General features: G+C 37.6%; 1 protein-coding gene across 1 annotated transcript in view; it reads right to left on the reverse strand.

Annotated features, from left to right (window-relative positions):
• Positions 1-25,901, reverse strand: part of VWA8 (von Willebrand factor A domain containing 8) — a 162,925-nt gene that overhangs the window by 57,813 nt on the left and 79,211 nt on the right. The window contains exons 22-28 of the mRNA XM_072358299.1: positions 17,249-17,324; positions 16,436-16,571; positions 15,282-15,401; positions 13,769-13,974; positions 6,489-6,640; positions 2,367-2,475; positions 1,315-1,453 (exon numbers count right to left, since the gene is read on the reverse strand). Of these exons, the coding sequence (XP_072214400.1) occupies positions 1,315-1,453; positions 2,367-2,475; positions 6,489-6,640; positions 13,769-13,974; positions 15,282-15,401; positions 16,436-16,571; positions 17,249-17,324 (938 nt within the window). The remainder of the gene's footprint in view (positions 1-1,314; positions 1,454-2,366; positions 2,476-6,488; positions 6,641-13,768; positions 13,975-15,281; positions 15,402-16,435; positions 16,572-17,248; positions 17,325-25,901) is intronic.

Genomic DNA, 25,901 nt, shown 5'->3' on the forward strand with positions numbered 1-25,901 from the left:
ACATAATTTCTCTTTAACAGTCATGAAAGCTCATGAATGTATTTGAAACTCAGGCTGCAAGCAGAAAAAACAGCACTACGTTACTAATCACCAGCAATCTGTTTATAATACATTACAAAGTTTAGACATTTAAGGATAAACTCTAAAGAAGTTCATGAATATTGCCAATGATGCAACTAACTTTGGGACATTAATATAGGTAACTAAAGGCTTGATTCAGAGAGGAAGAATTTTAATCATTTTAAGCACAGCACTCTGCAAGCTGTAAGATTTGCTTTAAAACTGAACTGACCCAGAGAAAAAGCCAAAGCATCATTTTCTGAAGCATTACAGTGTTGAACATAACAACTAGACAGAGTTGCAATTTAGTGGCTGTGTTCTGCTTTAAATATCCTTCTCCTGGTTTGTGAAGGATGCATATCCTTACAAAGACTCACAGAATCACAGAATCATAGAGGTTGGAAGGGATTTCTGGAGATCACCTAGTCTAACCCCTCTGCCAAAGCAGGTTGCACACGTAGGCATCCAGACTGGTTTTGAGTATCTCCAGAGGGACTCCACAACCTCTCTGTGCAGCTTGTCCCAGTGCTCTGTCACCCTTAAAGCAAAGGAATTCTTCCACATGTTTTTATGGTAGAATCATAGAATCATAGAATTACTCAGGTTGGAAAAGACCTTGAAGATCATCAAGTCCAACTGCAGCCTAACCAGTAGCCTATCTCTTAAACAAAAACAAAAACAAACAAACAAACAAACAAACAAAAAACAAAACCACCACAACAACAACCCTCTGCTAAATCATATCCCTGAGTACCACATCCGAACGACTCTTAAACACATCCAGGGATGGCGATTCAACCACCTCCCTGGGGAGCTCATTCCAGTACCTAACCACCTTATGGTACTTCCTGTGTTCCTTTTTTTGCCCATTGCCACCTGTCCAGTGACTGCGTAGCTCTGAAAAGAGCCTGGCCCCATCCACTTGACACCCACCATTTAGATATTTATAAGCATTGAAAAGATCCCCTCTCAGTCTTCTCCAGGTCAAACCAACCCAGGTCTTTCCCATACTCCAAGTCTTAGTGTTATTCCTGTAGATGTTTTCAAAGGTACCCATAAATACTAACTATTGAACACACACTGAAGTGTTGTTTTTACCCTTAGAATCACCTGTGTTGCTCATTTCTACTCTGTCAGTGGCCATCAGGAGGCATTTACTATGTCAGTAGCCCAACTCTACTTCATTTCCAGGATACTGCAGGTATCAGTGACTCTGGGGACCACTACACAAATTAACTGTTTTTCTTACTACACCTTTTGTGACAGTGACATCACAGACAAAGTTAATTTCATCCAAAGGCAGTGTCCAATAAGCAAGTTCTTCTGTGAAGTTGAGGGATCGGGCTTCATGTCGTTCCAGTGGAAATCCTTGAATATTTAAGTACACGGGGCCCTGAAACAAATGGTAATGAGGGCTTGCTAGAATACTTTGTTCACTATTCATTATTAAAACCTAGAAGTCTTCTTCAAAACCATAAAAACTAACAACATCAGAAACAGATCAATTACAGGGGAGAAGAAATGCTTTTCTGCCACAGCTTTCTGAATGTTCATACTGTCATTTTCTTTGCAGTATAGCAACCATCATGCTTCCCTTTTCAGTGGGTTGGTTTGCAACCATTATTGCTCAATGGTTTGGGGGCAGTATCACGTTCTGATAAAATTCAGTCGATATGAGGGGGAAAGAAATCAGAATATATATATATATATATTTGTCTCATAGAAGTTCAATGGTAACTTCTTGTTTTATAAATCCCACATTGAATTAGCAGTTCGGGGTTTTTCCTTACTCACTGTTGTAATAATTACTGAAGTTATGCCAAGAGCTCAAAGCTGAAAAGGACTTTAAAGCTTTGGCTGCAGGTCAAATCGTACCAAAGTTTCAGATTCAAACCTGGCAGTGCCAAAGACCCTTAAGAATCCAGTTGTGTGTAAAATAAATACAGAAAAAGCTTTCTTTTCTGTCTCTGATCTTATCCAAAAACCGAGGTCTGGGGGCTGAAGCCAACCAACCACATCCAAGCATCCAAACCAGATGCAGTTCTCTCAAATGTGATATTTTCAGTGTCCTTATAAAAGAGCTTCTGAGCAAACATGGTGATTTTTAAAGGGCAGCTGACACTCCGAAGGTGAAGTACACATAACAGTTCATTTCTCAAGTCAGCAGTAAAAAACGTAAACAGGTAACAAGGACAACAGATAAACAGGTAACAGATAACTTTGTATCTGCTCTTTTTCCAGAAGAAACTACACTTCATATCAGTGTATATAAAAAAAAGAAAGAAAGAAAGAAAAAAGAGACAAACCTTTACATCTATTCTTTGAGTTTCTGTGGGACACAGCAGTTTCTGTTGTGCATTCCCCGGCTGACCAATTTTCCAGTAGCCCATAAATTTGTGCTCTGGTAATGGAAGTCTGTCAAACAATGTAGGAACAAACATATTTTTTATATTCATTAACCAGCAACTGGTGTGGAATAAATCATTTAAACAACAGCATTTTCCCATCTTGTCATATTTGAGGATTTTCTTGCACAAAATGCTTCCTCACTGAAATATGTCATTTCTTTTATGTTTTAAATCACAAAAATCATAGAATCACTGAATGGCCTGGGTTGAAAAGGACCATAATGATCATCCAGTATTGACCCCCCTGCTGTGTGCAGGTCACCAACCAGGCAACCAGGCTGCCTAGAGAATGTAGCCTTCAGGAATACCAATCATGTCACAACCTGAGCAGCATGATAAAAGAAGGAATGTTGCACATAACATGGTCTCAGATGAAACACTCTTCCATTCTGAATTATTTAGGGCATGTAGTAAAATATATCCAAGCCATCCCTTACTTTGCTTTACTCGAGTCAGGCAGGCTGTGATAGTACTGCTTCAAGGGACTATTGTAAGCAGCACACTCTGCTAAAACCAGTAGACTAAGCACAGTAAGCACTGAGGAAAGTTACCTATGCAATAAATGCAATTCTTTTTCACATATATTTTGCCGCTATTCACATGAACGTAGGCAATATAATACAAACATGAGAGCATGCCACTTTCTGCAGCCTACAGGAAGGACACAGCCTTCTTTGAGAGCCTCTCTTGGTTTCATTGGTCTAACTTCTTTATTTCTGTACCTTTTATCTTTGGAAGAAATACACAGGCCACAGCAAAAATTGTTTATAAAGGAAAAGAAAATGCTGGTGTATAACAAAGTACCTTGAGAGCAGAACAGGGGCATTTTCTCTAGTGATGTGCAGCCACTAAAAGCAGTTTGACTTTGTTGATAGGCATGAATGCATCCAAGCCAGTAAACTCATTGCTTTTGGTTTCTTTTACTTAGGATCCATTGATCCTAAAGAGACCTATCAAAACTGTACGCTGTATTACAAGCGGTTATCCATCACTGCAAAGCTACATAACTTGGCAAGAGAAAAGAAGACATTCCCAGTTTCTATAAATATCTCTAAAGCCTATTTTAAGGAAGTTCTCTTAGACTGTTAAAAGCCTGTGCTTGGTCTCCTATATCTCACTCGAAGATGCCTGTTCCTACTGTTAAAATTATTACCCCTCTCCCCTCCAACCTGGCCACACTAAGTCATTAGTTTTTCTTCTTCTTGATACTCTTTCCAGAACAAGGAGAGATCTCAAAAAACATTCTTTGGGATGATGTATGAATCTTGGCCAATTTTGGTATTTTTTTTTTTTCACTGAGAACTTAAGGAAAATATGAAGGAATGAACATTAATATCCTCTAATCATTCCAACTCACGCAGAAAAGATGCATTAACATTTCTTACTGATATACGGCAAACCTCAAGAAACCTGGATAAGGCAGTACCCACAGGGAGGCACTCACTCCATCGCCATCCCCATTCTGCACATGGAAAATATGCCAAGGCAGTCAGATAGCCAAAGACACTCTGCATTACTTGGAAACAGAAAACGGTCTGGATGCTACAGATGATATAAACACCCAGCTGCCAGCAATATACCATTGGGGCACGTAATGAGGAAAGTGTATTTCATTATTTCCCTCATTCAGTCAAAGACCCAGCAGAGTATTCACTGCCTGTTTGTGGCCTATTTATAGAATCATAGAATTTATGAATATTAATAGATAGCAATGTTTAAATATTGATTTATTTTGTGTTGCAATCAGCAACAACTCCTTCCTGTTACCTCAGTGGAATATCAGCTTCCACAAGGATATGGATTCAGTTTTTAATTCCTTACACATTACTCTCATGTACAACATCCCAGAAATCAACGGGTTCACTAATAATTGCAAATACTTATTACATTTTAAAACAAAACAGATGTTAATAACCATCTCTAACCAAATACTCTGTTTTATACAGCAACAGAATTACAGACTGCGTTCACAAGACACAAAACATTTCCACTCTGTTTCAGCTTCCTGGAGATTTGCTTTGCTAATGCTTTTCTTCCCCCAGGAATATTAATTTCTCCTCTCTCCAGGATTTTTGAGGTTTTGCTCTATTCCCTGCTCCTGAATGATTTAGCTTCTCTGGGGAGCAGCCTAAGCCATCATGAAGAGCAAAGAGGAGGGAGAGGTAGATCAGAATTTCGGAATAAAACATAGAACAGAACTCATAACAAAAAGTTCATTTGTCAAGAAAAATAGGGCCTGACAATGGTACTTCATTCCGTCTCACTGCACAGAAACCTGGTCTAAGAAAGTCTACAAGAAGCTGATGGCACTGAAGGTCTTAGAGCAAGTCTGTGTCCTGATGATTTTCTAGAATGAGGACTGGAGCAACACAACCGCACTAGAGACAAGGACACATCTGAACAGTTTTCCTCTACAGAATATATATGATATGTTGTTGTGATGATCAGGACCAGGCTGGATGGGGCCCAGGGCAGCCTGGTTTAGTATTAAATGTGAAGGGGGGGCTGGATCTGGATGATCCTCGAGGTCTCTTCCAACCCAGGCCTTCCTATGATTCTATGATATGTGTTAAAGTAGGGAGCCTATTTTCTTTTCCCAGGACTTGCAGGTAGAAAAGTGCAGTGGGTCGTTAAGAACTGTACTGAAGCACCATTGCTATTTCCAGTAATGCACAGAATTACCCTCAACTTATGCTTTCCACAAAAGCTGGGAAGAGTTTATAGAGCAGAAAAAACACACGACAGGCTGCAGTAGTCTTGTAAGGAAGCCAAGACGTAAAAGCAAGTTCTAATGAATTATTTCTAGTCACTTCTTTCATTATGGATCTGTCAGTGTTTGCGGGTTAAGAAGAAGTTATAAATACTTTTATGTTTATTTGCGCCTGGTTTTACATCCTGGTTTTCCTTAAGATCGCTGCTGTCCATGAAATGGTTACGTACAAAGACAGTTTAGAAAAGGTGATGGGCACAGGACTTACGGTTGATGTGACAATTCTACATAAAACCATTATTTAACCTGATTTTGTTCAAACACAGCAGTCTGAGGGGAGACAATCTGCCAAAAGATTATTCTTGAGCAGCCTCTAATGCTGGAAAACTTCTCAAAGTGTCGATATAATGACATACACACACATAAAGAATGATTCCTAGAGCTTAGACCTTTGATTACACGCATTGCTCTACCCTACATATGTACTTTTGTAGACCCTTTTGTGAGTATCAAAGACAAAATCCCAACAACACTGAAAACAACCTATTATTTTTTATACTGATTTAGGTGGCAAATAACAGGACAGAAGCTTATCAGAATCATAGAATGGCCTGGGTTGAAAAGGACCACAATGATCATCCAGTTTCAACCCCCCTGCTGTGTGCAGGATCACCAACCACCAGACCAGGCTGCCCAGAGCCACATCCAGCCTGGCCTTGAATGCCTCCAGGGATGGGGCATCCACAGCCTCCTTGGACAACCTGTTCCAGGGCGTCACCGCCTTTTGAGTGAAAAACTTCCTCCTAATATCTAAGCTAAACCTCCCCTGTCTCAGTTTAAACCATGTCCTATCACCATCCACCCTCATAAACAGCTGTTTCCACTCCTGTTTATACACTCCCTTCAAGTACTGGAAGGTCTCCCAGGAGCCTTCTCTTCTCCAAGCTAAACAAGCCCAGTTTCCTCAACCTTTTTTTCACAGGAGACGTGCTCCAGCCCTTTGAAGCTTGTTGCCATTCAATTAAAAACACAGGAGAAGAAACAAGTATTTCCCTTTATTAATATATATCTGTTTACCATACAAACTATCAGTATATACATGGACATTAAGTAATGACTGAATATTAGTAAAAAGGCAATAGTCTATCATAAAGAAATTTCAGTTGTTGTAGATATATAAACTTAAACCAGAGGAGTACTTCAAGTACCCCAGGTTGGTTTAAAGTCAGTTAGCAGCAGCAGGTTAACAAGACAGAACAAGTGACCATGAGAGACATGTCTTCTTAAAATGTATCTTATGTTACTCTTACTCCTTGGCCAGCTGTACATTGGTTGGTTTTGCTCCAATAGGTATCCCGTATTTGTGCAAAGTGTTGGTTAAAATTTCACGCATCTCGTTGTTGTAGGAGTCGAAGTCAAACACATTTCGAACAACATTCGCCAGTCCTTCAGTTGGGAATTTCTGTAACGGCACAAAGTCCCAGATTTATTTTACTGAATACCTCTGTTAATAGTTCTAACAGGAACTCCTCTCAGCTTATAAAAATGATAAAGAAATACTTCGAATAAATTTTTGGAATAAAAGAAGGTACGTTGCTCCAAGTCAGAATGAAGTTTGTGATACTAAACCTGAATTAAACAAACAAACAGGAGACAATTAGTTAAATGATCACTTTCACTCATGTTTTGAAGAGTCATTTTCATTACACACATTGCAGGGTGGCAAAGCCATTCCAATATATAATTAAACAGAGCGTATAGTTTTAAATTTGGAGCTGCTGACTGGGAAGTTCTGACACAAATACATATATTCATGTACTCAACTGTATAACTTATATACGGATTCTGATTCTCAGTGTTGAATATGGAATAGCAGAAGATGCATTGCTTGCTTACTAAAAATAACTTCAGGGTGTGATGGAATTCAGTGGAAACAGCCACTGAAGATGGACAAGCTTTTTTTTTAAAGCGATGAAAAATCCTTCCTGAAATGTACATAGAAAGAAAACAGTTCTATTGAATTTTATTAAGGATTTCCAACAAAGAAAGTACTAACTTGAATGGTTGGAATGCATGATCTTTAAGGTCTTTTCCAACCTTGGTGATTCTATGAACTATTGCGGTGGAACTGTACTTTTGATTTAAGGACAGTGTTCTTGTCCAGGTTTAAAGACTGCCCCTCACACCTTTTAATTATCGCTCTTCAAGAAGAAAACACATTTTTCTGCTCTCATTTCCCACTGATTCCTGGAATCCAGGAAGACTTCCTCACTGATTGAACTCATGTAGAAGGAACAACCTGAAAAGTAGGAAGTTCTTTTTCAGGACCTGCAGAAGGCCGTATGGGCAGCTCAGCACTTCTAAATATTGTTACCAAGTGCTTCATCAGTAACTTCCACTTCTTTATTTGGAAAGCACAGATGATGTACCTGTTCCCCATTAAATTAAGGCAGTTTGAAGTAAATGTAGATTCTTATGCATGCTGTCATGATTTCGAGCTTAAATAACCTTAATTTTGAAGGCACATTTAGATATTTTAAACAGGATACAGATTATCCAACATTTAGATTTCAGCTACCATTGACAAAAACTGCTGCTGCTTAAGTTCCACACATTAACACATCTGAATCACACACATTCGTATTCATGTAGGATTTAAATGGAATAAATCAATTAAAAAGAATTAAAGAAAAAAGAAATACACCCAAACTGCTACATTTCCTAGAACTTTACCACCTAACTGCTTTATTTCTAGGTATATGGAGCGGAAATCCTGATTGTTTTTTTTTCCCCCATCAGCAAGCAATGGCTGCTACAGAAGTAGCTTGAATAAAAATGGTATAACATGCATCACAGAAATGTATAAAAGCATTTTAATAAAAGCTATTGAGTCCCAAAAGAAATAAAAACTGAAACATAAAAGCAGATTTTTTTTCATGATTTTTTTTTTTTTTAACTTATACTCAAAATCTTACATCACCATTAGTGGGGATTTTTATATTATCCCAAATGAAGAAATACACTATTTCTTAAATAAAATATCAGTGACACAAGCAGAGCTAAATGTAGCTAGTTATTGTGCTATACCTGACTACCACTGCTAGAAATAGGCTTGTGCAAAACCTTTCTTTTAATCTATGGTGTACATGCCACAGAATACTGCAGTTACTAGCATTGGTATAGAAGTATACTAAACTATACACTACTTTTTAATCCTATCTGTGAGGAAGCTATTAGAAGTTCCGTATTATCGCAAAATACGGTTAGAGTATGATAATGTTTAAACTGTCCATTCCTTACCAAATGAAAAGGGTCCTAAAAAAACCACACAAACCTTTCTCCCAGAAGATGTTCCAGATAAAGACAACCAACATCTTGGAAGCAACTTAAATGGAGAAAGGTTTGTTTTTGCTTAGCATGAAAGTACTGAATTCTCTAATATAAATTTCAACTTGGAGTCACTGCACAAAAAAGCCTACGTTCACCAGACACAGATATTTAAAAACATGTAGACCTACTTCATACTCAGAGTGCAGAACACTGCCTCGGCCTGTTGTCGAGTGTCTTCTTTCTGATCAGAAGAAAACATTTCCAGAACTGTCCACACTCTGTCTAACTAAAACCTTTCCCTGCAGAATTATTTTAGAATATTTATTATCACCAATACTGTGGTTTCTTCGCTATTCCCTTCTTTCTGAAGAGCAGAACGAACGACCTCACACCAAGCTAACCTTGCTCACTCACCACCTACCCTTTCACCTGCCCTGTACTAGACACAGAAGAAGCCTTGGTGACATGCCTCAAGTAGCAACTTCCAAGTGTTGCTCTGAATCACCGTGTAAAATTCTGACATCAATGTCATAGAATCATAGAATGGTCTGAGTTCAAAAAGACCATGATGCTCAACCAGTTTCAACCCCCCTGCTGTGTGCAGGTCACTAACCACCAGACCAGGCTGCCCAGAGCCACATCCAGCCTGGCCTTGAATGCCTGCAGGGATGGGGCATCCACAACCTCCTTGGGCAACCTGTTCCAGTGTGTCATCACCCTCTGAGTGAAAAACTTCCTTCTAATATCCAACCTAAACCTCCCCTGTCTCAGTTTAAAGCCATTCCTCTTGTCCTATCACTATCCACCCTTGTATCACCATCATCAATATCAATCAGTGGATTACACCAACAGTCCTGTGTCTTTCAGTAGGACATCAAATACAATTTGTTTCCTCAGTACAGCTGATTGCTGGTGCCAAAAAAAAAGACATCCCAGACACAAGCACTTTTAAAAAGGCTCTCCACTTCAGTTATTATAAAATTGCAACTCTCTCGTTCCAATCAGAACAAATTAAATCCCTTTTTAATAACTGCTTGGATAACTGATTACTGAAGAAGGGCAATGACAGCTCACTCGAAGAAACTGAAGTCTGGACATTTGGGTTGAACATGAAAAAAAAAATCACTTGGTTTCTATTGATTTTTAAAACAAGATTACTGGAGAAAATATTGATCTCTCATCAGTCTGTCTGGTTCTCATTCATTGATTCTTTCCCTTCAAGTAACACCTCTGAGTGTACATTTGAGTACTTTTATGGTTTGGATTCTTTCTTTCCCCCCTGTTTTTAAAATACTAAGTTAAATAGCGTTGGTTTTTTTTTACCATTTCAATGTAATTTACATATATAATGCGTTATTTGATACAAAGTTGTGACAGAATTTGGGTGAAAGATAATCTTTTATGCATCCTACCTTCTTCAACCACATATATTGCTATTGTTGATTTATAAGAGTCAATAAAAACATAGTCTGCTGGTACAAACAGGTAATCTTATTCTACAGCAATGCTACCACTACTCTGAAAATAAAGCAACAAACACCTGGTATGCAAACTATAACAAGTCCAGATTATTTTTTTAGATGTCTACTTTGTGTGGCAACTACTGCTTGGCTCTGTATGTGTTGCAATGGCTTCAGATGGCTGCATACGTCCCGTACTGACAGCACCACCACCACATGGGCCTCTTACAGTGGGCATCCTTCACTGCCAGGTAAAGCAGCTTTCCTTTTCATTCACAGAGACATAAATTTCAATCTGTTTCTTTTTGTCACATAGCTACTGATTCTGATGGAAACCTCATTATCTTTGGTGACTGGTAACTAAGATCCAATGTGGTTGGCCAAAAGGATAAAAAGCTTTTGTTGAGTTTAGAGCTGCACGGAGACAAAAGGATGCAAATGGATGTGATAAGCCTTGTTTCCATCTGAGACCAGCCAAACAGAAAAAAGGTATTAAGCATTTGTTATCTTAGCACAAGAGCTTACTAGAGATGCTTAAAGGCCTGGTGTAGGCTTGAGGGCCAGAAGGCACATTATACATTTATCACTCAAAAGCTGTTCTATTGTCTACGAGCAGAAAGCAATCTCAGATACAAACAAGAAAGTAAGAATAAATAAATAAAAAGGTAGATAGATAGATAGATAGATAGATAGATAGATAGATAGATAGATAGACAGACAAATAGATATCTCAAATTGAGAAAACAGACTTGGTAGAAAAACCATTTCTACTTTATTTGGACAAATATGGGCTGCCTGACTAACATCTACCAGAGATATTGGGTGACACCAGACTCCACAAAACAACATACAAAAGATCTAGTGAAAGCCTGTAGGTTAGTTGGTACAGAAGCAGTCATAGTATACAACACTAGCAGTTAAGGGCAGCACACGGAGCTTCTGGGCTTGCCTATAAGCCACTGTTAGCATCAACAATTCTGACATTTGGCACGTGCTGACAATTGCAGGTGAGTGAGACAAAAAAGGTATCTTCAGGCTACCTGCCATCTAGAGCTACTAGACTCAAATTCTCTACACAATCAGCAGGAAGAAATAGATGCAATAACCAAGTCAGGCAGTTGCAGTGGACAGTCTGCAGTTACAGGTCTTCAGAGTAGCTTGATATCTCAAGCTTCAGAAAAAAACCCACTTAAAACAAATCAAGCCTTTCCTCAAGAAAAAAATTAACACAGAAGTAATGCATATGAATGCAATCTAAGCTAGAACTAAATTGCTATGGGTTACCTATTCACATAATATTTATAGAAAGATGCCCTTGTAAACTACACTGTAGACACAATCCTGTGTGTTGAAGACCAATAAGAATAGCCTAACATTTACATATTGATGTCACAGCAATCAGATTATTCTCTTAATTGATGAGCCTTAATTGATGATGCTATGATGCCCTCTCAGATAACAGGAACCAATAGCAATTTCTTTCTCTGAAATATCCAAATCCTTTTTACCAGATTAAAAAAAAAAAATACCATCCGAAAATCATGTGAAAGAAATCAACACAATAGTACAAAGAAATTGTGACTGTGGAACTGCTGTAAGGGAAACTGTTTAACAACATGACTAACTTCCCTCCTTCCTTCCTTCAGACCAGCAATTTCATTGACTCATTTCCCTCCTTCCTCTTTCTTTTCTACCTGAAGACCTGAAAGCTTTTTACTTGGAATAAACAATATGTTTATATTCATTGTTTACATTTGGCTAGCCCCAACCTTTTTGTTATGTAGACTGAAAAACAAGTTAGAGTAAACAGAATTTTGCATCCTTTCAAAGAGGCTGGGAACTTGAAAACTAATACTATAGGAGAAATTGAAGCTGGAAGATGAAGATTTGTTTGGATATTTACATTTGACTTGAGTGAAATGAAAACCAGCAAACAGGGAACTTCCTTACTGATCTGTGCCCAATGTCCAATTTGAAATGACCACACTAATCTACTTAGCTGAAGGTGACCAGCAGATAATAATTGTCCTTAAGACAATCTGCAGTGCAGCTCTTCCATTCTTCAACCATATGCTATTCATGCAATTAAGCCCATATGTATCAGCACCAGTTGGCAACTTTAGATTACTTGGAGACAGAAGATGGATGGACAGAATGCCAAAAAGTGTAACAGAGAGTTCATTTAGCATAAGCTTTTCAGCAGCACTGTTACTGTTCCTCATGACTAATTTTTCCACTCTCATTTCAGATAGAAGTATGTAATGGACATCAGTAACGTTACCAACATGGCATGCACTCCTATCAGTTTGGTAAGAAAATACCTATCAATTGCTATTGGATCCTCACAAAGTATTTTTCTTACAGATTTATTTGGAAGGACTACTTGGATTTTAGTGAATAAGGCTGGTCTCTCTCCTGTTTATAAGTTCCCTTTAAGTACTGAAAGGACACAATGAGTTCTCCCCGGAGCCTTCTCTTCCCAGGCTGAACAAGCCCAGCTGCCTCAGCCTTTCTTCATAGGAGAGGTGCTCCAGACCTCTGATCATCTTCATGGCCTGAAGCCATGGACTCACTCCAACAACTCCACATCTTTCTTGTGCTGGGGGCTCCAGATCCAGATGCAGTGCTGCAGATGGGGCAGAGCAGAGGGGAACCTTTGCCACCCCTCTTTTGATGCAGCCCAGGGTAACGCTGGCCTTCTGGGCTGCAAGCATACACTTCTTGCTCATGTCCAGCTCCCTCACCCTGCTGGTCACCTCTCTTTTCATGTAGCCCAGGATACTGTTGGCTTTCCAGGATGCAAGTCCTTCAGATCCCATGGACTTGTGCACCTAGAGTCTTCCTAGATGGTCCTGAACTTGATGTTCTCCTACAGTGGGCTGTTCCCCTCCCAGTCCCTGCCTTTGGATGCTGTGAGTTGGGTGGTATGGCTAAAGTACTCGCCAATAAAGGCAAAAAAGTGTTCTTTGTATGTTCTTAACAAACACAAAAGCATAATTTAACCGTATTAAACAAATTCAACCAGTGTTAAATAAAGGAACAGTAGGCCAAAGAAAGCATGAGAAATTTTCTATTTGCACTAAATCCATTAACATTTCCACTGTGCTTTTTAAATCTAGCATTCAGTAATTCGGGAAATACTCTACCAAATTATCTACTTTTTGATTACAAACAGAAAATAACAGCACTATCATTTAAGAAGTCATTGAGATATTTTATAGTTTAAATACATTTGTAAAGATACAAGTCAGAATCAACCGTAAACTTAAAAATAATAACATAATAATCATTAAATTAGAATTTAAGATTTTGCATTTCAAATGCATGTAGGAAGCAACCACAATTCCTAAGTATCTGTCTGCAAAGTCATTATTCTTGTAATGTCTTCCTTAGACAAACTCCATCTGTGGTGTATTACTGTAGTGCAAGTCTTATTTCCAACTTGGAAAGTGAATAAAGACAAAAATCCCATTGCAGCATAAAGTGCACAGCTACATTCTTTTTCAAGTATTCCATGCTAAACAGGGAATTTCATAATAGAGGCTAGTATGAACTTGTGTGCTATATTCACTTAACATTTTCTTACAACAAACATAACAGAAAAACAGTATCACAGGTATTCTGTATATCCATATATGCTTATGTACATTTGTGATCCTTATCCTGAATATCTTAGTATTACTGTGCCTTCAAAATGGGAAACCTTTCTTAAATGAAATATAAAAGCATGAACAGTATCTTTTTCTACAAGTATTAGAAATTTAATAGCGATGAAGTCAGTAAGTTCTGACGTACCGTACCTGTAAATGCTTCACAATATTCACAACTTCTCTAGTTGAATAGGGATAGTTAATAATTCCTTGGTCAGCTAAACTCCTCAGTTCTCCAAATGCAGCTACTAACTTCTGAAGAATAGGCTCTGGAACATCAGGACCGTACCGTCGAAGCATAGCCAGTTCAGACTGCGGCTTAGGATTATCAACAGCGTGGCAACTAAAAATGTCCCCTAATAGAAAAAAAAAGAAACAAACCCATACATTTCTGTTGTTGATTAAGAGATAAAATGCAGCAGCTGTGTTGCGTTTCATACAGGAGCTTAAATGGGAAAGCAACGTATCACGAGGAAACACTTTGAAACAGGTGAAGGATCGACTTGCTGTAAAGAACATTGAGGTTTCAGGAACAAGGAGATTTCTCCTGCTATTATAATGCATGTGATAACAAGGAAGAAATTAACTTCAAGACAAAATGCAAATCAAATGAATGCAGAACAGAAGAAAAAAAAAAGGAGAAAAAAAGCCTAAAGAAATTTGTGAGCACCTTCAAAATACCACAGAAGGCACAGGATTCTTGATATTCAGGGATACATACCATAATATAAACCCAAGTGGGAGGTTTAGAGGAAGAACTGGATTTATCGTTTCCCCTCTGCCTTCCTTGAAGTAGTAAGCAATACAATAAGCTGTTCTCCACGTATATTTGCATTATATTGGCACCAATCACATCATCCCTAAAACTGAATTTATTTGTAAAAGCTTAGCAAAAGCGTGATCAGATTCTGCTGAAAAAGGACTTGGGTTAAAGGCAGAAGGGTCTCTATGCTTGAAAAGAAAAATCCATCCCAAAATCTTCATCAAGCGTCTACCATGTGAGGCAAATACAATACTAGGATAATCAGTTTTGTTTAAAGGGTCAATATAGGGAGAGAGATTAGGTCATAGAAAATAAATAGGCTATGATAAGAACATCTTGGGGCAGTGTAGCTTGGTGAAACTCCGAGCCAATGGGTCTCTGCCATGGAATGCCCATCCACAGGGAACTGCATCTGAAAACCAAAAAGCTATCATACAGTACAGGGCTGGGCTTCCTCCTGCTTTTTTGAGTGTATTATTATTTCTTGCTGAACAAGCATTACAGCCAAAGTTAACAGATAAAGACACACAAATTAAGGTTGATGTCAGCTATCAACAGCTTACGGCTCATATTATTGCTACATCTATAGATATGTTCATTAACAAAAATTTCTTCTACCTTTGTCCATACTCTATGTTAGTCCCGGTTCAACAAAGCAATCCTAGTTGTACAAAGATGACTATGCATAGTTGTTAACTTCGTGGCAAGTTTCAGCACTTTTATTAATAGATCCAAATTTGCATTTTTGTCTTCAGGCTGAACATAACCCTGAGCATCGTATGTAAAGCAGAGTATTAATATGCAGAGGGAATCCTTGTTCTGATGAAATCGGATAAAGTAAAGATAATAACTGTATTAATCAATTCGACTGTACTTCAGCATTTAATAAGAATCACTTACCTAATGTGCCAAAAAAGTCATTACCCAAGAAAGGAAATCCGGGTCTATTTGCTAGAACTATCATTCTAAAATCAGGATGAATTGCTATGACATTTTCTCTCCCATCTACATGAGCAGGATCTAGAGAGGAAATACAATTCATTAATTGCACATTTAAGCTTTGCAATTGCCAATGAATTAGAAAAAAATCAATTAGAAGACGTTTACGTTATTATGTTTAACTTTGCCAAAATGCTGATGTGAGCCAAAATCACATAATGTCACCCATGTGAAGGCTCAGTCTCACCAAAATGAGTCAGACTGGCCTTGCCTGTTCCCAGCAAATATGCCTCCATAAGCACATGGTCTTTGGGAATCCTTTTCCCTTCCCTAAAGTACTACAGTAAAAACTGAATCTAGCTAGCAAGTTATTTTAAAAAAGTGTACATCTATAATTCATAGTCATGAGGAAGAACCTGTGTTATACCACATGAGTGCTGAACAGATTGCTCCGCTCACATTTACACACTATTTATTACCTAACTACAGCATCTACTGAGTTCAAGAGGGTATTTTAAAGAGGGCTTTTAAAAGATAATAATAAAAAATACTTAGTTCTTGCAATTCTGGTGAATTAGCTCCACCTAATTGGAAAGTATCCATCCTGCATTATATCTTTAAGTAATTAGAGAACACTGTTGGTTTTTTTTTAGATGAAGGCCTTAACGATTCAACCTTAGCTATACTCTTATTTTTACTGCTGGATCTGGTTGAGTTATATGCCAACTATCCAGATAGGTAAAGTCAAATTCATAATTCGGTCCAATAAATCTTTACTTCTCATTGTGAAAGGGAAATAGAGAGGTCAGGTTAATGTTTTGTTTTGTTCTTTAATTCCTGAGAATTTGATTCACGAGAATGCTAATTTAAAAAGCCTTTGTGGTTATGGCAAAAGTAGTTCTAGTTTTTAAAGACAGAAATTGACATGGCATATTTTAGATTGCTCTCCATGGGAAAAAAAAAAGACATTAACTGTAAGTTCTTTAATTACTAAGCTTTTAGCACCAACATTCTACATTTGGGCTCTTGGGGCTCTACTTAGTAATGTAATTGATGAAAAACAGGAACATGATAAAGTTTACTATAAGTTATCAAAATGTTTTGTATCCACTTACTGGCAACAATTCGCCTTCCATCTGACAAAACCATTTCTCCACTTTCTACTAAGGTTTTTAAGATACAGGTAACATTCGTTGGTGCTTTGTCTGCTTCATCAACTACCAAAATATGTCCAAACTTCACTGCCTTTACCTGGAAGAGAAAAGAACCAAACCATCATAAGCCTCCAAAAATAAGTGCGAGAAACTCATGAGTTGTGGGTCAGTCAGTAGTAAGAACATCCAGGTGGCAGTGATATAAGAAAGGGCATCAGAACAGGGATAAGATATGACCAAATTGTAGCATAGAGAGAAAAGAAAGATGCTGGGACAAGAAAGGAAGGTGCTTCTGTTAATTCATGATATGGATGGAAGAGACTGCTCTAGGGAGGCAACTGAGGAGCCTGACTTAGACCAGGAATGCTAAAGGTAAACTATGCAATAGTTCACATCTAAACTGTCAGCGTAAAGCTGAAAGAACTAAAGAATAATTGAAAGAGCTGTTTTTAGAGTAATAGTTTGCAGGTAGGTGTGAGGCATTTTAGATACTGCAAAAGAGAAGTGGTGAAATACCACTGTGTCAGTTAGAATGTGTCAGGTTAACACAAACCAGTTTACTTCCCATGCTCATTTTGGCTGTGTGCAGACTTGTCATATTTGGCATAGAAAACACAGCAAATGTGACTAAGGCAAAAGTTGATGAAATGTTACCACATTCACTGGCTGCCATATATAAACAATTAAATTATAAGGGATTTTATCTGAAAAGTCATCATGCTTAGCTACTTGATTAAACATTTCCAAATATATAATTCAAACATTACTACTGACCAGTGGTGAATCTTCATATACAATAAGACCATCTTTAACAGAAGGCTGTAGGGTAAGGCTTTGCACAGTGGTGTCCCTGAAATGTGGAAAAACAGGCAACATTAACTGAAATACAGAGGAAATTGAGTTATGATAAAGTGAAAAACAACTAAATGAAAACATAAAAGATCTCTTTTCTAAGAGAAAAAATATCTCTACTTTTCAGAATTCTTGAACTTGAGAATGCTGCTGTAGTAGCTTAGTGGTAAAAGACCAGTCACCTAATCTCTGCCACAACCCATTTAGACGGAATTCATTCACAATCAACATGAGTTGATAGTGATAGGACAAGGGGGAATGGTTTTAAACTGAGACAGGGGAGGTTTAGGTTAGATATTAGGAGGAAGTTTTTCACACAGAGGGTGGTGATGCACTGGAACAGGTTGCCCAAGGAGGCTGTGGATGCCCCATCCCTGGAGGCATTCAAGGCCCAGCTGGATGTGGCTCTGGGCAGCCTGGTCTGGTGGTTGGTGAGTGACGCTGTACATAGCAGGGGGGTTGAAACTGGATGAGCATTGTGGTCCTTTTCAACTCAGGACATTCTATGATTCTGTGAACAATTTTTGATAGCACTTGTTACATTCTACATCATAAACAGTGTAAGCTCTTAGATGGAACAGAGGCTATAATGGCAAAACATTTTACTTTAGGAATTCTATTTTTCTTTGAGTTGCTTAATCAGTTTTTCAGTTTTACAATTCTTAAATAGTTAATCAAAATCTGTGATGGTAATATTTCTTGGTTTTCATTATTATCATCTATTTCAACCTCCACTGAACGTACTAGGAATAACTTTTGCAATTCAGAATGGTCCAATAGGTATCACTACCCATACACCTTATATCACAAGTGTGAGATTTGATGCAACAAAAATCTCTTACCTTTCACAGCCATGCAATATAAGAAGTGTTTGTTTAAGTTAGGCTGACTCACTGTTCCAAATACTCACCTTAGTTCTATTTTTAAATTTTCTAACACCTTGCAAAAAAAACACCCAACAATATACTGATAAGCTCCGTGGGTACAGGATATCAAACACAGTACTGTTTGCATTAAAATATTAAATGGCCAGCTTCCAATTACAGCTCAGAGCTGACAGCATAACACACAAATTTCCTTTATTTGAAACTGCTGTCAGCAGGCTTTCTGTCCCTAACAACTGATACTTCCTTGTTTAGCTTTACTCATGACTGATTTATCCCAGTGCCTCCTATGCTCTACGATAAAGCACAGCGCAGAAGCAGTCTTCTTATTTGCCCATTCATCTCAAGTTTAACCCAGGAGAGGAAAAGTAGAAGAGTTGAGGCTTCCTCTGCTTCATTCATATCTATCAACCGAGAAAGTGCAAAACTCCACCAAAACACAATTATACTCATATTGTATAACATGAAGCAAATGCATCTCTACATGCATTTTTAAAAACACTAAAATAAGATGTAGAACTAAACCTTTTTCTAAGAAGGTTTGGAAATAAATGGAAATGAAAGCAAAGTTTCTATTAACTAACCTTCCTGTTTGCTCATTTCTACATTGGGCAGACTAATAATAGACAAATTCAAAGAGAACGACAAACCAACCTTTGTTTCTTGAACATGTTACTTATGGACTAAATCATCAGAACTCACATATCAGACAACCTCCATTAAGAGTTATCATTTCTGGTTCAAGCTTAAATAGTTGAAAATTTTACAACCAAGCCCCACAGTCGATGAAGGTTCAGTTATGGGTTGCCTATTAGAACGATATTCATGGAATATTCATGGAACGATATGGAATTAAATTAAGGAGAATAAAAGATGATTTCCCATGGTGTTATGAATGAGCACTGGTGCCAAGAGAAGGAAAGACACAAGTGTAAAATCATGTTGGCTTTTTTTAGCATCACAAAATCATGCATTTTGTTTTTGGAGAGCTAGTTAATGCTCTGGCTCTGCATAGGTAACTCACAACTCCCAGATGGAGAACACTAACTTATGAATGAGTATCAGATCGCATAAATCATTAGGATGATCTCAGTCTTTAGAGAAGACAGAAATAATGATAACTCTGGTCGGAATGCTAGAAGTTTACGTGTTTACTTAAAAGCTGGTAAGAAAGCTGCATAGATAATAAAAATTGTAGAAGGAATCAAGACCAAAGAACAATTGATATCTCAACATCCTAAATATGATTTCCAACTATTTTTCCTGTGGTTACTTATCCGTGGTTATCACTTTTCTTTTGCCTTGTTGTTATTCAGCCCTAATTCTTTAAGGAAATACCCCATGGGATTTTCAGTGCATTCTATAAGCTAAGTACACAGTCAAACATTAATTCTCTTGGTTTGGTGATGCAAGTGAACACAATTCAGTATGTGCTTTGGATGTTACATTTAGCCAGCATACATAAGAATGATGTTGTTAGGAGTAGCACAGATAAGTACTCCTTTTAGAATTGTGAGCAGTACAATTAGATGTCAGTATTTTCTGCTCCCTGGAATCTGACTAAACAGATTAAAAAACAACTACAAATCATTTTCTGCCTTAGGTTTTTTCTTCAGTTTCTACTTTGTAATGAACTGAAATGTAAAGATACTGAAAGACAGTGATAAATATATGTTACATCTGAAATATTTCTGAACAACATGGTATGCAGATTTTCCTAAGTGTAAATTTCGTCTGGCGCTCAAAACATTGGAGTGCAGAATTTCATTCCCACAGGAGAAATCAACAACTCTATTTCATGTTTACCTATTAATATTAGCATCTAGTATTAACAAGGCTCTAACAAAGACAAGAATACAAAACCCTCATAATTTCATCGCACTTGGCACCCAAGAGGAAAATAGTTCTGACACACAGAGGCAAAACTGTGGGAACGCAGAAGTGGGTGAGAAAAGCTGTCTGACGTACTGTCAATCCCGTTCAACTGAACTGATTCAGCTTCCCTTGACTGTGAAAGAAAAAATACAGAAAGCTCACAAAAGTCTTTCATAAGAACATGTTACGATCATGGAACCTCTTCTCAGAATTCTATACTAAAAAAAAATAGAAATAAAAACAGCAACAACGAAAAGAAAGTATCTATTGCCTAAACTCAGCAGCTCTTCTGACAGCTCCACTCCACTTATAGCAGCACTTCTGAGACTTCTTTTGATGTTTATTTTTTTGTTCTTTGTTTGTTGGCTCCCATCACTGCCTTTTATTTACTCTTTGTTGCTGGTGCATTCTATAGCCCAAAGGCAGCTTTTTCTGAGATCTATAAATTTACTCAATACATACTAGTCTCTAACAGCTACTATCCCTTTGACAGCAATACCTTCTTTCCAGGCAAGAACTATGAAATGTGTCAGGAGAAATGTCCATTGACTGCAGAAAATGAGCAGATGTAAGGTAAGTGACAGCTCTGCTGGACTTTAACCCTTCCTTACAAAGCAACGCAGGCCAAAGAGGGACACTCTTCCTGCAATATGTTTACTATTGTGGTGCTTGTGCCTGAAGGAAATGCAAACTCCTGTTACTGATTTGAACAGAGGCCAGCCAGATGGCAATGACTATGGATGACAATGTACTTAAAAAATTATTTCCATTTAAGTTAATAATATATATATATTATTACATATATCTGTTAGTCATCACTACAAAAGTGAATCAAAACTACTGTCCACTCAGGTTACACACAATTTCTTACTGCTAACGTGGCTTTTTATTCAAATACCTCAATCAGAATAGAAAATACTCCATTTTGTCCCTGTCGAGTCACAGTATTTACCCAAATCTTCTTAAACAACAGTTAAATAATAACTCCAAAGAGAGGAACTGCAAACCACTACTATATTACTTAAAATAAAATTCGCCTCTACACTAATTCAATGAGTTCTGCATTTCTTTTGCATTCATTGGAGATAGAAACTTTCTCCCACTCTCTTTTCACAAGGAAATCTGTAGTTCTTCAGAAGATCTAAACAGCCCTATCAATAGACCCTGACACAGGGCAGGATGGAAGAGGTGGAAAGGTGGAGAGAAGTTAAAAGTCCAAACATTTTGAATATCCACTGGTGAGAAAGAGGAGTTGAAACTGGACAAAGGGAAAAATCAGGCAGCAATGAGTACGACATTTGTCATTACCTAAAATTCATGTTAGTTTATCTTAAGGAACGGATGGCTGAAATATGTTTCTTTAGAAAAATCACATCAATGCATGGAACTCTCCATTAAAAATGTTAACGCTGTCCCTACAACATATCTGCAAATGTTCATTGTATGTGCTGACACTCGTCCTTCCCAAAACACTGAGGTGTGAATGATTTGATCCACTCTGTAACCTGCCACTGAACTTAAGAAAAGCCAAATGTATTCTGCTGCTCTATTGTCCAACATGAGTCCCCAAGGAGGCTTCTGCCCAAGCACAGGACTCAGCGTCAGGACCTCACTTACCATTACAAGCCTCTGTCTAGGGCTGAAAGAGTAAGAGAATATAATATCTCCTATAGGTAACCTTGCATTTTTGGTTACTCAAAGTAAAAAGCATAGACAAACTAGATTGGCTTTCCTCTTATTCCCCAGGTTGGTTGAAAGGAAAAATCATACACCCAGAATGTACGCTATAATACCTGTTCTTCACATCTGTGAGTTGTATACATCTATCTAATTATCTACATACACAGATGTACATATAACTTCTCAATTACATTTCAATCAGAATATCTCCAGCTGGTGTGACCTAATTTCAAGAGTATTTGAAAAATAATTAGGTCAAGAGCTATCTGAAGTTGTTAATTGCTAAGTTAATCCACTCATGGACTATCCTGATGAAAAGCAGGCAATCTGTGTGACTCTGACATTTACAAATAAACTCCTCTAGCCTACCTATTATACACGATATCATTGCATGACATGACCACGATGTTCAGAAAATTCTGAAATGCCTTAAAAGTCAAACAGCTTACTTATTTCTCTGGTAAAATGACAGTGTAAAGCCTTTTAAACTTTCTCTACGTGTACGGATAATTACATCTCTAAATTCCTTCTGCTAGACCATTGTAACTGCTCAGTAGGACAGATATTTGTTTAAAATCCAAAGAATTATTTGGAATATAAAGGTACTTATTTTTCAGTATAACTGTGGGTGGCAGAACAAAGCCCAAAGCCAATTACATGTTTGATTCAGGCTATATGCTAAAATCAAGTTACAAAATCCATCTTTTAAAACGAGATGCAACACTTGCACATAATATGGGGAATTCACTCAAATTGCAAAATCCACAAATGAGGAAACAAGACACCCTACAGCTCCCCTCATTGTGTATAAGAATACATTTCACTCAGTAAACAGCTAGAAAATGCTGCTTTAGCTTTAGATGAAAATGAAACAACCTGGTTTTCTAACCTAAGCTATTTCTCCCCAGCAGCCACCCAGCAGGATATTCAAGCCGAACTGAATTCCTACAAGAAGATAAATGAAGTAGCTCTCTAATACCTGGAATCTGACAATAGGCAGTTTATGAAAAGCTAACACTGGAAAAAAGAGACTACTAGCTTATGTGAACTTTTGTAAGCTTTCAATACAACTTATTGGATACTAGCTAGCATGCCGAATGCCTCACAGCATAAACCTGCGCAACAACAAGATGTTGTTATTACTTATTTCCAAACTTAAGCTGTATCAAAAATAAAGGATGCACTGCAAGTTTACTTTGTTAAAAATGAAAAGAAAATATTCTAGACATACACATAGTAAGAATTCAGGACTTGAAGTCAAGCAGAACAAATTAGCCAGCCTTTCTGTGTGTGTATAAAACATACACACACATCTTCACTGTGCTCAATGGATTCCTCTAACAAACCACTGAAGCCTTAAGAGCACTTTGTCTACAGACATAACTTCTCTGTGGTTATTCACTCTGAAAAACAAGACTTGCAGAGCTATACCAGCACTTAAACTGTCTTACACAGTCCTATCTTCTTTCAAAGGTAATTCTGGGATTAAGTGCACTGTGGCTCTACAGTATTAGGTATTTATAGCTTGAGTAACAACATGTTGAGTGGAATAAGTAATTCCTTCTTGCAACAACTTTTCCTTTTTTAATTACAATTAAAAAAATCCAAAGTCAATAAAGCTCAAAGGGTAGATTTAAACGATCTCAACAGGGGACAGAGGTAATTAGATTTTATACTGATTACATGTGCTTGAAAAGAGAGCATCAGAAGATTAATGCACAGTTTGTAGTAAGTATTGCTCGCAGGGACACTATACACTCATTTTCCTACCCCAAACCTCTCAATTAATTTGATTGTTAAAGATCACAGCAAAATTACTTTTATTTTGAAAAAGATAATGTATGTAAACTCAAGTAATTTTTGGAAGAAAAGATTACTGTAATTTATTACAGAATTAGAAAGGCCACATCCCCAAACATGGCAGATATCTAAAATGAATCTTGGACCACGCTTTCACATCACACAAACAAACACAGCGACTTTGACAAGAAGATGCAACATCATCTAGAAATTCTTTGAAATAGAATGTAACATGGAGATAACCAGAATATGGTACTGCATTATCATCAAAAATAATAGCAAGACTACCAGGTAACAAATAGATTTTTTACAGGAATTGGGATTCTACCAGCAGCAGAAAGACAACAATCAAAAAGAAAGTCAAAATGCTTTAGATGAGGCCTATATCAATCATTAGAAAAGCGACAAAAAAGTTATCTGAACACAGAGAACTATGCACAGTATTGCTAACTTAAGGGCAAGAACCCCAGAGCAAGCACTACGTTTTATAAAAGATGTTTTTTATCAAAGCTAAGGAAGGGAACTTCATATATTGTTTCATGAAAAGTCATCAAACCATATTTATCAAGCAGCTTTGACTTTTTGGACATTACAAGAACAACTCTCTTGCACCAAAAAACTCTCCTTGTTTTTGTTACATGACCTTATAAAAATTCATATACTTTTGTGGACGATGAACGGTTTAATTTCCAAGAATATTTTCTTGATATGCAGAAAGAGAATGCTTGAACAGGACTACTTGGCTCACATCTGCTGTAGATTCACTGAAGCTTTGAGTAGCAGAAAAACCATCATAATCCATCAATAAATTATTGATGTAGATTGCACTGTGGGACGCTCATCAAAAGCTTCTATTTTTGTAAGCAACCACAACATTCTTACCCAACTAAAATAACTGCAGTTCTACAAACTCAAGATGTCAGAGTTGAGGTTGACAAGTTTTACTTAGTATGACATCAGCTGCCCCCTGTGCATAGTAGCTCAGAGGGAATACAGCTATCCTACTAGCTGAGAGCAACCAAGTTCCCATAGCAATGGAAAGGACTGATACGTTCAGGACTGACACAATAAAGCTTTTAATTGAGTAGAGGAATGCCTGTGGCAGACACTGTGGAGATGGTGAGCTGCAATTGTTGCATTTCCTATTGCTGATCAATGTGGAAGCAGCATGAAGCCAAGATACATCTCAGAGAAATTTCTGCTTGTTATTTACACTCATACCATAACAATAAATAAATGTTCTACAAGTTATCAAACTTAATGACGTTACAAAAAATATTCTAATTCTTATTGTTCCAAAAACAACGGAATCCGAAGCTGCTTCTTAATTTCCTCAGCTTTTTAAAACTCTTTTGTACAGACATGTTTGCACAAAACCTAAGGACAGTGCTAACGGACTCCCTGCGTGGAACAAGCACTGCTGGATTATCTAATGAGATGAATTAATTTTTAACTTCTATTGAACAATTTCGGTTTAACCTAGAATAAGAACACACTGGTGTCACCTACCTACTGGTAGTTGTTGGTATATAACAGAATGACAGATTGTTTGAAGTTGGAAGGGGCCTCTGGAGGTCATCTAGTCCAACATGTGTGTCTCAAGCAGGGTCACCTAGAGCAGTTTACCAAATACTGTGTGCCCACAGCTTTTGAGAATATCAAAACATCAACGAATGCAATGCATTCCTAACTTTACAAAGAAGTACTGACATATAGTAATGTCAATTGTGTCGCCCTGAGACAAAGCACTGTGCTGCTTGGGACACAGGCCTTCTTTCCACATTTAACTGTTCTTCAAGGTACTGCACTGAGAAAGAGCCTTTTGTGTGTTTGCTAATAGAACAATGAGAAGCACAACACATGATGTCAGATAATTTCATGAGGTTCCTATTGCCAGTTGCTCTTTTTGGTTACATAACATAAAACCAATCCAACACCAACAGAGCTGTGATGGCAGCTTTCAGAAGTTGCACATCAGATCTTAGAGCTGACACTACGTGATCTCCACAGAATTTCTCCAGTTCTATTTAGCTGTCTAAAATGAAATTTCAGGTGCAATAAACACAGAGAACGAACAATATGCCAATATTATTTTCCCTTTTTAAGATCATATGTTCAAGACTAGGATATTACTTCATGAATACTAAGATCAGATAAAATCATATGACTCCAGAAACTTGATATATTCCAATGTCTCCAGCATGTAAAACTAACACATCATTTATTCTAAAAGAAACAGATACAAAATGTAGGTCACTGATTTTTTTTCCCCTTCCTAGGCAGAACCTGAGCTTTTGAAAAACGTGGTGTTTGTGCTTTTTTTGCAGTCCCTTCAC

Source organism: Excalfactoria chinensis, chromosome 1 (genome assembly GCF_039878825.1).
Source record: "Excalfactoria chinensis isolate bCotChi1 chromosome 1, bCotChi1.hap2, whole genome shotgun sequence".
NCBI lineage: Eukaryota > Metazoa > Chordata > Aves > Galliformes > Phasianidae > Excalfactoria > Excalfactoria chinensis.